Genomic DNA, 13195 nt, shown 5'->3' with positions numbered 1-13195 from the left:
AGAACCCTACCTTACAGGCCCATGACCCCCTCCCACACAAGCTTCTGTACGCCCTGGCACCTAAGCGGGGCTTTTCTGTGCCGCAGAGTACAGCTCTGGCCGGTGCTGTGGGAGAGAAGGAGCCAGCCGTAGTGCTGACAGAGGCCACCCAACAACAACACCTTTGTCCTCTCTCCTCCGCTGCAGGGTGACAGCGGTGGTCCTCTCGTCTGCAAAGACAGCAAGGCAGACTACTTCTGGCTCGTTAGAATCACCAGCTGGGAGAAAAGCTGTTCCAGAGAATGGCAGCGGGAAGCCCCCGCACCTATCATGAGCTTTGAGACTGTCATTCTTCAATCCAATGCTCTCTATCCTCCAGGGACCTAGCCCTGCTCAGCAAATGCAACGCACGGGGCTGGTTCCTTCTTTCCTCCCGTGACTGCCCCGCACTCCAGCATGGGAGCAAGGCTCCACCATACAGCTCTAGAAGGTAGACTGAGGAGATGAGGCTGATACAGGATTTACCAAAGCCATGGATGTCGTGCTTTAGCCCCAGCTGGCAACTAAGCACCACCCAGCCACTCGCTCACTCCCCCCAGGTGGGATGGGGGAGAGAATCGGAAGGGTAAAGTGAGAAAACTCGCGGCTTGAGATAAAGACAGTTCAATAGGTGAAGCAAAAGCTGCGCAGGCAAGCAAAGCAAAACAAGGAATTCGTTCACTACTTCCCACCGGCAGGCAGGTGTTCAGCCATCTCCAGGAAAGCAGGGCTCCATCACGCGTAACGGTTACTTGGGAAGACAAACGCCATCACCCCGCATGTCCCCCCCTTCCTTCTTCTTCCCCCAGCTTTATATGCTGAGCATGACGTCATATGGTATGGCATATCCCTTTGGTCAGTTGGGGTCAGCTGTCCCAGCTGTGTCCCCTCCCAACTTTTTGTGCACCCCCAGCCTACTCGCTGGTGAGGCGGTGTGAGAAGCAGAAAAGGCCTTGACTCTGTGTAAGCACTGCTCAGCAGTAATGAAAACATCCCTGCTTTATCAACACTGTTTCCAGCACAAATCCAAAACACAGCCCCATACTAGCTACTATGAAGAAAACTAACGCTACCCCAGCCAAAACCAGCACAGTCGGGGAAGAAGAAATTGAGAGAATATGCCACTTCAATCCTGCATCTTGTTATGAAGTTTGTAAAACAGGAAGGGGAAGAAGGCACTTGCTGAGTGACGTGTAGCATCTGGCCAGAAATTAAACATCCCCTGGGGTTTGCTAAAATCGCCTCTCGGTAACTTCACCAAGCTCTTTTAAACTCTTCTAAAATATTTTGCTCTGTATCTCTCTCTCAGGTTTGCCATATGCTTTGTGCCCTACACAATAACTATCCTGTAGTGCTGTCTCTGCCGTTGGGTATTTTTGCAGAAGCCGCTCAGTAGTCCGGTACTGCCCGTAGCTACGGCGCGCTGGTGAGACCGGCGAGAGCAGGTTGTTTGTAACAGCCCGACACACTCGGACAGGCTTGGGCTGCTGCGCACAGCTGAAAGGTGCTGTTTGTCTTCTCTCACTACCAAACGTGATTATTTGAAGTTCACAGGAGCCTTTGCTCTTACAGTGTTCAGGGTGGAAAAACACTTACTTTAAAAAAAGTGTGAAATGTATTTCTCTGTCTGGAATAGCTGTAATCGTAATTTAATCCAATTACGTTGGCTAAACACATTAGCTGGACGCTTTTGTTAACAGCCGGCTTTTTAAAATCTGTGTCCTTGGATGGCGGAGCCAATGCCTCGGGGAGCGGAGCAGAGGTGTTGTGCGCCGTGAGAAGCTGCCACCCATGGGCTGCCCGGCGCCCAGTGCCTGTGCTGGTTAGAAGGATGCAGTTAGTTCAGTTTTGCTCTGTCACCGAGGAATTAGTGCCCTGCCCCTTCGCACAAAATATACAGAAGAGTGGCTTGAGCACTCTGTACATGCTTTTACACCGAGGGCTTGTACACATTTCATGTGCTTTAACTCACCTTTTAATAAGTTTGAGGTTTGCGAACGGAGTCCAGTACAAAGATGTTAGTGAGCTATCCATAAATAACGCATATAAATTAATTTATTTAGAGCCTTCTCTTGGTCACAGACCCTAAGTAAAACACACAAGCTAAATCCACAATATGGAAATATCTGTCTCCAACTCCATGGCGGAATGTATTATTTTATCTTGGCTCACTGAGGAGCAGAATATGATCCAGCCCTTTGGGGCAAGTCTAAAGAGCAAGCAAATAAAATACTCTGAATTATTCTACCTAATTGAATAAACAACGTTCTTTGGAAACAGTTATTTGGCTAAACTTCATTAGACATAAAACTTCTTTGTCTTTTTTTTCCTGTGTCTTCCCAGGTAATGTCCTTCCTATTGTTAGGATAACAAGTATCCCCAGGTTTAGTTTCAGTAACCCGAGTAGCACGGCAGGGTATAGAATTGTTTCCAAAGATAGTAGATTGTGTTTCTGTCTAGGAACAAAATTCATATTGGTGGTGGTTTTGATTGCAGTTTGTGTGTTGCACAGTTTAACAGTGTCATTCGTGATTTTTATTATTCAAGGTGTACACAGCTTTCCATTGAGCTGAATGCAACATTTAGCTGATTTTCAGGCATCGTCTTTCTGATACTACTTTTGCTCCACCTTGCTTTTATGTAGGCAGCTTTAATGCAAACGTGCTAGTTAATATGAAATAAATGTAGTGGTTGTGCTTTCAATGAGGACAAGAATTCTTGACGAGCAGAGGAGAACAGTTGTCCAATGCTGCTCTTGATGTAACGTCTCGTATGTCATTGATGGAAAGCTTACAGTAGTGGAAGTTACTCGTCCTCTCAAAGCCATCCTTTCAAGTTACATTTTTCCTTCCCCTTGCACTTACACTACCTGTGCCCAAACTTCAGTGGACGTAAGGAGTTTTTCAGAAGAAATGTAGATTTCTGGGTGCATACCTGTGTGCTTGAGCGTTTGTCTTTGGTTTTCTTAACCGAAACGTTCTCAACTCAAGTGGAGGTAGACATTTTTCATATGTATTTGAAAAGGTCCAGACTGGACTGAAGCGGGTCATACAACTGTCACTCAGCTTTTCAAATTAAAAAAAATTGCTAAATTTTCCAAACAAAACCATCAACCTAGCCTCTGAGAGTGAAACATTGAAGCCTGCCTTTGGGTTCCCATAAATATTCAGATTCCCTTGTGATGAATATGAGGTATGAACCTGTACTGATACAGAACTTTGCTGCGAAAAGTTCACTGCTGTCCACCTTTCCTGTAAGCCCAATATTGTGTTTGATAAAGCAAAATACACTTCTTAACAACCCATCAATTAAAAAAAAATTACTGTTTTTTTCTTTTTAAACAGGCAAAACGAAGGCTGGAGCTAGGAGGAAGTGGCCACCAGTATCTGGCTGAAGGACTAAAGACTCCAAAGGGGAAAGGAAGAGCTGCGACAAGAAGTCCAGATAGTCCAACAAGTAAGGGAACTGGTAACACGCTGTATGGCACAGAGTTTTTGATTTTACTAGCTTGAGATCAGTGTGAACCAGCACGACAGGCTGCGTTACCTAGCTAAAGACGCGTGTTTATTACTGTCCTCGCCCGGATGTGTGTGCAACATCCTCGCCCCCGCAGCCAGCAGCACGCAACGGGTTTGCGGCGTGCGTCGATCGGTTGGTGCAGAGCCGCTGAGAGGCCGCAGAGGCTCCTGGCTGCCAGCTCTGTCCCTCCGCCCGCCGGGCAGCCTGCAGCCTCGCCATCCAGGGCCTCCTCTTCACCCAAGGACACGAAGCGGGGGATGCTTAGGAGAGGTAGATGCTGAGGAATCAAGATACTGCGACGGGCTCAAACGCACAGTTATTCGGCAGGGCTAATCGGGCCAGCCGCCTCCTTCCTCACTGGAGTTACAGCAGCTGATGGGCAGGGCTTATTCCCCCAGGCAGGGATTTGCAAAGAGCGGTAGCTGTGCCCCAGCAGCGTTGCACGCTGCCTGCTTTTTGTGAGCTGCCTTCTCTCCCTGCGGTACGACTAGATTACTACTGCCGCTGCTTAGTTGCTGCAAGTCTTCATTTTTGCACGCCTGCGTTGCCTCGGGCAGTAGGTTTCTTGCAACAGGCGCTGGGGGTGTAGCCTTGCCATCTTGTTTGGGGGATTTCAGCAGGAGAGTTAGGCTTGCAGAGGGAGGGGAATGGGGAAAGAGGAGGACTGGGGCAGCAGTGGTAGTGATGGGAGAGCAAGAGGTGTGGAGGGTGCTTGTCCCTCCTCACCAGTCTAAGTCTTGTTTCTGCTGAGGCAGATGGGAAAAGTGAAATTAGCTGAAGAGACGAACTTAATGCGGACAAGTTACACAAGCACAGTTGTCTTCATTAAACTGAACTTCGTTAAGCTAAATGAAGTCCGTTTTAAACCGAAGTGCGTTCTCGCAGAAGTTCAGTACCATTCGGTGCATAGGGTGCTGCTGCAGTGTTGCTAAGGCCGTACAGAGAACCCCCTTGCTGCATGACCAGGAGCACATCCCCGTTTAGCTGGGGGTCAAGTAGCCTCTTGCCCTTCTCACTCTGACCCTCTCATTCTTTTCCAAACCCCAAATTAAAACAAACAAACAACAATCATGCTGGTCTAAATTCAGAATGTCGCCTAATTGATAGGAATTTTCCTCCAGTTCCCCATGCAGACAAGCCCTGAAGCTACCAAAGAATGAGATACAGCAGGTTCTCTTTGCAAAGAGGCAATGAATTGGTTTTCACTGAAAAGCCATCATTTCCTTCAAAATGTTTCAGGGTAGCCTAAAGGTTTGCTTTCGGGTAGGATTTCAGTTTTGACTGACTTCTGCAATCAAGTGGGGGACCTGAACCTTGAAAACATGAAAATGACCACCAGATCAGCCTAAGATCCATCCTGCGTAATACTTGAAGCAAATGAAAGGTTTGAGATGTACCAGCCCAGCAGACTTCTAATAATGGCTGGCTCATTTCCCTTGACACAAAGTCCTCAAACATTTAGAGTTAAAAATTATTCTGATCTCCATATTTAAACTCTTTAACAGCTCATCTGTTGCTACATTTGTGCGTGAAAAGAGCGCGTTGTCTAGTAAGATCCAAGCCGTGTGCTGACTTCTAATTTAAAAGAAGTGGAGGGAGACTCTTGCCCAGTTTGAGCATTGTTTGGTTATGGGGAAATGATGATTATACATTGTGTCTTGCGTCAATCTCCTCTAATTCACTTGAGTTTTCTGTACGCCGTGCCGTGGAGTCTGGCGCTGATGGAATCTGTCGTTGTGTTCACCCACTGAAGTACACCCAAGTCCTGCTTAATTGCATGTGAAACACTCGTCTTACAAGAGGGGAAAATCAAACCCTGATGAAAGCTGGCTATCAGCCTGATGGAGGAGAGTCATAGGGGAATTTTTGGTATTGCTGCCAGAATAAATAGATACTAAAAATACTCTTAAGACTTCACATAGTGAAAACCTAAGTAGAATATTGCATATATGTATCCATCATGGAAATACTTGCATTTAAAAAAATGTATGGCTTTGCTCATGTACCTGTGACTTTTGGAAAAGTGCAGCTTGAAATACAAATAAATACCCAGTGGTAAGCTGTGTCTTAATGCAGAGGTTTGAGAGATTTCTGTAGTAAAAATGAAAGAAATATCTGTAATATGTATCCTTTCATTTCTGGATGCTGCTTTCGGAACCAAAATGAGAAAACTGATTTCCCTGTTTTGGTTTTTTTTCTCTTTTCTTGCCAAGCTCCAAAATCTCCTTCAGAAAAGACTCGGTATGATACATCACTTGCCCTTCTAACAAAGAAGTTCATTCAGTTGCTGAGCCAATCTCCTGATGGGGTCTTAGATTTGAACAGAGCGGCAGAGGTCCTCAAGGTGCAAAAAAGGAGGATTTACGGTATCACCAATGGACTGGAAGGCATCCATCTCATTAAGAAAAAATCCAAAACCAACATACAATGCATGTGAGTATTCATTATCCTTTTCCTTTCCTGCTGGCTGATTTCACTGTCACAGAGCAGCAGTATTTTTCTTCTCCCACCTTCCATTCTAACACTTTGCTCCAAGCAATCGTCCAAAACACCTTCTATCAGGATAAAGCTTTCTTTTCTCCCCCCTCTCCCTCCCCCCTCTCCCTCCCCTCTCTCCCTCCCCCCTCGAGCCTTGTCTCGAGGAGCCAAAGTGTTGGCTGGATGTTATCTCTGTTTGGAGAAAGCTTCATGGGCGTGAGGGGAAAAAAGGCAATGTCTCTCAAGAAAACCCATCGCTTCTCAAGAGCAAATCAGAAGAAGAGACAAATATTGCAAGCGACAGGCAGAAACCCAAACAAGTGAGAGAGACCGTGTCTGAGCAACGTCAGGCGGAACCTGGAGAGAGGTGTGTGGTACTGGAGAGGCAGAGATCATGTTCCTGCCACCCTCTTCCTCGCGTGCAGACTCTCACCGGACTTTCCCTTTATTTTCTTCAGACTAGGCAGCCCCCAGCGCTTCAGGCCCGGGGGTGGCTGCGGGGCCACCGGCCCTGCAGCAGAGATGCTCGCCTGTGGGGGGGAGCTGCTGGCTCCCAGTGTTGTCCCAGCAGTTGGGTTCTTTACCCGGTGTGCAAGAGGCCGATACACACACAGAGGCGAGTTTATTTCATGTTTGCGCAGAGATGGGTGCTAGGTGGTAACTCCACAAGGCTAGCACCCCTCGGTAAACACACGGTTAAGCATTTCTACGTTCCCAGCAACAGTTACCAGTACTTTTTACAGTTGAGCTTAGTTGCCTTCGTTCCCATTGCCTCTTAGGTGCCTCGTCTTCACTTGAAGTCACAGGATCCTCTCTTTTTCCTGCGCATATCCTGTGAGGAAGGGGCTTTTTTCTTTCCCGAGTTGTGGTTATCATTAGGGGTGAGGATCGTGACATTCCAGCCCGAACGATTATACTCTCGATACATCCAAAAACGATACAAACTACTACAATCAGTATTAGAAACACAATCAGAGTTTGAACTAAGCTCTGTAACCAACCCATTAAGGAGAACCCCATCCCGTGAAGTATTTTATTTAACCATCTCACTTTCCCTACTGTTCCTCATTAAAGCAGTTGGTAAAACATCCACCCATGGAAGTCGAGTTTCTCGGCATAATTTTGAGATGTGCCTTTTAAGAGTCTGGTTCATTTTATTCCTTCCTTTCCCACTAGGCTGTGGCCTCCATGGGGTATGTAAATCCCATTCAAATTGGAGAAATTTTGACGCTCCCTGGACCACCTCTGAAACAAAATGAGGCCCATTGTCAGAAGATAGCACTGCAGGAATCCCAAATCTAGGGATTATTTCCTTTAATAGAATGCTTTAACAACCTCTCTAGCCCGATTGGTGTGGCAAGAGAAAGCATTCTGAAAATGTATCTACTAACACTAGTAGCTATTTCTATTGTCTATATTTTGGTAACTCAGAGAAATCTAGTGCTGACAGAGGCCACCCAAGAAGAACTTAATCCTCTCTCCTCCGCTGCAGGGTGACGGCGGTGGTCCTCTCACCTGCAAAGATAACAACGCTGACTACTTCTGGCTCGTTGGAGTGACCAGCTGGAGGAAAGGCTGTGCGAGAGCAAAATAGCCCGGAGTCTACACCTCCGCTCAGCACTTTTACGACTGGATCCTGCTACAGATGGGACTGCGCCCAGCAGGAAGGGGCAGTCCAACATCACGGGCATGGAGTCATTTTCTCACCGCCTCAACTCCCTTTCAGAGGCCAAGCCCAATACCAACACAGTCGGGCAGGTTTAGCTCCTGCCCATTTCCACTCCAGAGGCTGGTGGAGTTCTTCACTTGGGTGCAGGAGCTCCTGCAGGTCCTGAGAGGAAGAAAGGCTTGAGCAGCAGGCTGAGCAGGATCCAGTGGAGGCTGCAGCATAGCAGCACTGGATCCTTCTCCGGCAATGGCTGCTCATCCAAAGGCAGCCTCAGTGTCAAAGGCCTGCTCTGTCCTGTCCATGCTCGTCCGAGGACACACAAATGCTGAAGGTGACTTAGCGCTTGAAATAAAGTTGCCAATTTTCACAGCAAACCATGCTTCAGTCCCTTTCAGTCTCCCGTGCGAGGCAAGGACTTCCACGCCCGGCGCCTGCAAAACGAGGCTGCAGGCGGTCAAGTAGGGCACAAAGGGAAAGAGCCACTCAAAAGGGCTGAAACCGGGCCTGGTCAGAGAGGAGGGTGCTCAGAGCCACCATGGGGTGGAGAAGACTGGCACGTTGAAGTTAGAACAGGGAGAGGAAAAAATGATGGGACATGCAGCCAACTTTGGGGGTAGGCATTAAGGCACACAGGCTGATGCCTAGGGCCTGGCGTAAGCCTTAGCTCCCTGAACAGCCTGTGGGAAACGCCTGAGCATGGCAAGAGAAATTGCTGAGCAGAGCAAACAGACTGAGAAGCTGACAGCAGTTACAGGGCCATGAGGAAGAGCCACATTTCACGGGTAGTTGAGGGGGCTTGATGGGAGAGATGCTACACTTCACAGGTAGTTGAACAAAGAGTTGGCGTCATCCTGGGGAGAGGGATCTGCCAGGGCCAGCAGTGCCCAGGAAACCGCATCAGTAATGCCATGGAAGTCCAGGGTGACCTAGCTAAGAGCACCTGCAACACCAAATCTGTTTACGGATGTAGCAAACCTGGGAGCAAGGGGGGAAAAATAACGGGGGGTAGGTCCCTTGCTTGGGAGCAGCCAAGGGCAGAGAAAGAGAGGAGCTGAGGAAGATGAGGGGGATGTATAAGCATGGAAAATGGAGAGAAGACGGGGATGAAGGAGCTAGTCACACATAAGCCAACCGCTGGTTGATTTGCTTGTTTGCCTGAGCCCTGCGCCTAATCCCCGCCGTCTGTCCTACCTTCTTTCTGAGAGCGCTCCCAAATCCTTTTCTGTGTGGCCCCACTCTGTACCGGGTGGGGAGGTGGGTCCCGAGGCCTGCCTGCTAGCCATGGCAGAAGGGAACACAGGTCCTAGGGACCCAGCAGCTGGAGACACCGAGTGTCGAGGGCCAGCTACTGGTGGGAGCGCTGTGTGCGTGTGCAATTCACTTGGGAACTTGAAGCTGCACCACTTCACGAGCAAGAGGAGATACAGCTCTGGAAAGACCCAAGGTCTGTGCCAATTACGGGGTAAGTAGTGTGACAGCCAGCCACGGATTTTAATTGAACTTAATTCCCATGCTAATATTTAAGGGATCCATGAACATGCTGTGCTTGCGAATCTGGGCAGTGATGTGTGTGTATGTTTGTCACGTTAAAGCTTCCAGCTTGTCCTCAGATATCAGAGGGGCTGGGGGCAGCTAGGCTTAGATTCTGAGTGATGCCCAATTTCCTCTATTACAAGACCGATCGTGTTCAAAATATATATATACACACATATATACACAGACACACACACACATATATATAATGCCAACAATTACAGATGCACTTGTAACTCCATACACTTTCAGTCTAACCACGTTGCCTGAACTATCACGGCCACCCTTAAGGAATTTGGTTGTGTGTAATGAGAACTCTTCTGGCTAGATTAATGAATAGTGTAGTTTATTAAAGGAACAGATGCAGAAGCTCTTTTGGATTGCCGGTGATAGAACTACTGCCCACAAAGGTGGTACAAATAGCAAGAATATGAGTAATGTAGCCTGGATACAAATGCGTTAGATCACAAAGGTTCCTAAATCTCCCGGGGAAACACTGGATCAAGGGGATCGAGGAGCTAGTCACACATAAGCCAACTGTTACCCAAAACTGTAACGAAGAAAACTCTCCAGACCAAATGATAGTTTAGAAAGCTGACATTGGTTCATTGCAGCGCTGGGTGCATGAGGGATTTCTCCTCCTAACATGCACACTGGCTTAAAATCGTAACAGGTATTTAAAACAGTTAACAACGTTAGTCACGCTTCCTGGTGCTACCCCTTAATTAACTATTGGTTACTACTTTTCTTACTTTATCTTAAAGCTACAGTTCTCTTTGAATTCTCTACGCATGCTCAGAGAGTAGCGGCCTTCTTTGGGTTGGGGGCTTTTTCTAGCTAGGAGGTGTGGTTTTCACATGAGCGTGAGATTATAATGAGGCAAGTTAACTTCAGGGCACTATTTTGGCACTCTGTTCTATTTTTCTCAAATTGGTCCTTGTGTTAATCGTTACTGCTAGTTAGTGGAAAGTTAGTGGAGACAGTTTTTATCTTTAACATGTCTAAATACCAGGTGCATGCGTTAGGAAGTATCTTCCTTCCACTCTTTCCATTCTTTTTCACTTGTTTTTGACCTTGTGTTTCAAGCTGTTCTCTAACATTTCCCCCCTGGAGACTTCTGGATATATTTTATAATTCCCATATGTGGAATTTGGATAATGAGGTGGGATTCCTGGGCACAAAGAGCTGTTAAGACTGCCCTTGCTATCTCTTGTGCGACCCGGGGGAATGGAGACTTGCCTGGCTAACACAGGATGCAGATAAGGAGGGGGTCCTGTGGAGGCAGGACAGCCCTGCTTATGGTCAGCAAAGACAGTAAGATAACAGGAATGTGAGAGGTCCTTTGTTCTTTGAAAAGGCTTCGTGTCCGATAACTGACCTTTGCCTCATTACCTGTGAAATGCACATTACAACTCACACCCCTGCATATGCTAATGAAGATTATAGAGGTCATGCTAAACATATATGACTATAGCACTCGTCTCTCCACCCAAATCATGCTACACGTCACACATGGGGGGGACACCTCGTCGTTTTGGGGATAACAGTCAAGAGAAAATGATTGTTAAGGTGGGAGAGAAGAACCTCGATACCTGACGGACCAGTCGATGGGCTGTGTTCTCTCCCTCCACCCCAGGCAGGGACGCCTCTCTGGGTAAGCGCTGCGCCTCTCACCCTCTGGGTGACAGTTATCCCCGGGTTCTTGTATTACTATCAAGTCTGCTAGCAATATTACCCTTAATTAGTAGCTCTGTTGTAGTTAGTGAATTTATCAACGGCAATCTCGAATCTGTTTCTGTCGCTTTCAATAAAATAACTCATTTCAATTTTTGTGCATCTGCTCAGTGCAAGTCCTCTTGCTGGGGCTCTGATAAATGGGTCAGTGAAAGCCCTGGGACTCTGACAGACAAATTTCGAAACTGCATTCCTTTAACGCGACACCATAAGTCTCAATCTCCCTTTACTTAGGTTCCACCACTTAGACAGAAGGTGGTGGCATTTGTCACTTTTCTAATTAGGCCTCAAATCTATCCCATCTTCTTACAACCTGGAAAAGAAACAGAAATAGATAATATTTCAAATTTAACTTGATTATGCAATAATACAGCCTTTAAGAGTCCTGTTGAAATGGTTCTCTTCTTGTTGTTGTCAAACTCTGACGGAGGAGTTGGTTAACTCATGCATAGTAGATCCAGGACCTTTCCAGTAGTTGAGACATGAGTTCAGTCTGTGTTCATTGTAACAATTCAGCAATGTAGTTAGGGCATAGATGATCACCGTTTAAGGTTTGGTAACTTCCCTCTCTGATAAGGTTTATCCAAAAGGGTTTGTCTTACAGCTAAATTGTTTAAATCTTTGGTATCAATCCCCTCTTTTGAAGTAGTTAGATTTTCTTACCACTTCCATATATTATTCCTGTAAAACATCACTACCACTTGTGGAATAATTGCTGGAGGTAACTTAGAAATTAAATTTATATTGAAGGTACAGCACTGAAGAAATCTTCAGGGTGGCCTGTGCTGCGTCTGCGTTTCACTGGGCTTTGTGCCGGAAGGCTGACACTGCTTGGGTACGCCTGCCTTAGTTGGCTTGCACATCTCTGCTTGCGTGCCGCGGCTATAACCAGACCGGCTCTTCAATGTCCAGACATGTGCCTACTGCCTGGAGCAGTTCTGTTCTCTGGCGTATGCTTTTTGGGAAGGAGCTGGTGGCAAACGGCTGCAGGGAGCAGGGTGGCAGTGAACTTCCCAAAGAGGCTATGATGCCCCACTTATTTCCTGCCAGCTACTAGCAGGCAGTGCTTGGACCCAGGCGCTGCTGCCTGCCACGGGGCCTGCACGCCCTCATCCCACAAGCACAGCATTTGGCAGGGGGAGGGTCTGTCGGGGGTGTCCGATGCCAGCTTCTGCCTCCCCTCATGCTTGGAGGCCACCACGCCCAGCACCCGGAACCAGCGACTCTGTGACATCAGCCCCGGAACCAAGGTTGCCGCACTGGTGGCGACGAGCTCTCCGTTCTTGCAGCTGCCACGTGTTGCTGGCAGCGATGAATTTGCTCCCCCTCCTCGTCCTGCTGGCCCTGTGCTGGCCTGCACACAGCACATGTGGGTAAGTGGCCCGAGGCTCTGACTGGGAACTTGGGCAACCCTTATGGGGGTCACTGGAGGGTGCCTGCTCGTTCCCTTGAGCCTCGCCACAGCTTCCTGAACCCCACCTGGGAACCTCAGTTCCTTGCCAGCACCCATGCTGCTGGCACAACTGGCCTGCGGGGACAAAGCAGAAACAGGGGTGGATGCACGCACGCCCCACGGGGTTCCCTGGCCTTGCTGTCCACGCAACGGCATGTGGAGCGGGAAGACGGCTGACTCGTAGCCTGAAGAGCAGCAAGCCCTCGAGCAGGACAGTAAGGAGTTTCTGTTTCCAGAGGGACCTGTGCGCTCCGGCCCATGGCTTCTCACTACGGCATGTCACGCGTCGTGGGTGGCACAGATGCCCAGCCAGCGACCTGGCCCCTCCTGGATCATCGGCATCCAGCATCCCTGGAAAACGGGCACAGGGCATCTGTGCGGAGGGTCCCTCATCAGCCCACAGTGGGTCCTCGCGGCAGCCCACCTCTTCACTGAGGCCAGATAAGGAGGAGCAGGGAATGGGGGTATCCCCACAGCACTAGCAGGTGCCCTGTGCACGGCACCATGTGCTACTCCCGTCCCGTCCCGTTCCCTTGCAGCACGCCCCGTGCCTGGGCACTCCAGGGCCCAGCTGACAGACTGCTCAGGAGAAGGCTGGGCTTGTGCCACTGCTTCCTAGCAGCCTCCGAGTGCACGCAAGTGCTAAAACTGACAGTTCTTCCAATAAAATGGCCAATTTTCACAGCTAACCATGCGGACAAACCCCTCGGCGGTCGCGCAGCGGGACGGGCAGGCCCGCGCTGCCGCGCCGCTGCCGCTGCCCACCCCGCCGGGCGGCGCAGCCGCGCTCT

At 48.6% G+C, this 13195-nt stretch overlaps 1 protein-coding gene across 1 annotated transcript in view; it reads left to right on the top strand.

Annotated features, from left to right (window-relative positions):
• The window catches only part of LOC132321748 (acrosin-like), a 90682-nt gene extending 82815 nt beyond the window's left edge, over positions 1-7867 (top strand). Inside the window, 1 exon segment of the mRNA XM_059835187.1 lies at positions 7508-7867. Coding sequence (XP_059691170.1) covers positions 7508-7867 — 360 coding nt within the window.
• The last annotated feature ends 5328 nt before the right edge of the window (positions 7868-13195 follow it).

Source organism: Gavia stellata, unplaced genomic scaffold (assembly GCF_030936135.1).
Source record: "Gavia stellata isolate bGavSte3 unplaced genomic scaffold, bGavSte3.hap2 HAP2_SCAFFOLD_44, whole genome shotgun sequence".
NCBI classification, from domain to species: domain Eukaryota; kingdom Metazoa; phylum Chordata; class Aves; order Gaviiformes; family Gaviidae; genus Gavia; species Gavia stellata.
The sequence above is the reverse complement of the archived record's forward strand: the minus strand, read 5'-3'. Positions and strand labels throughout refer to the sequence as shown.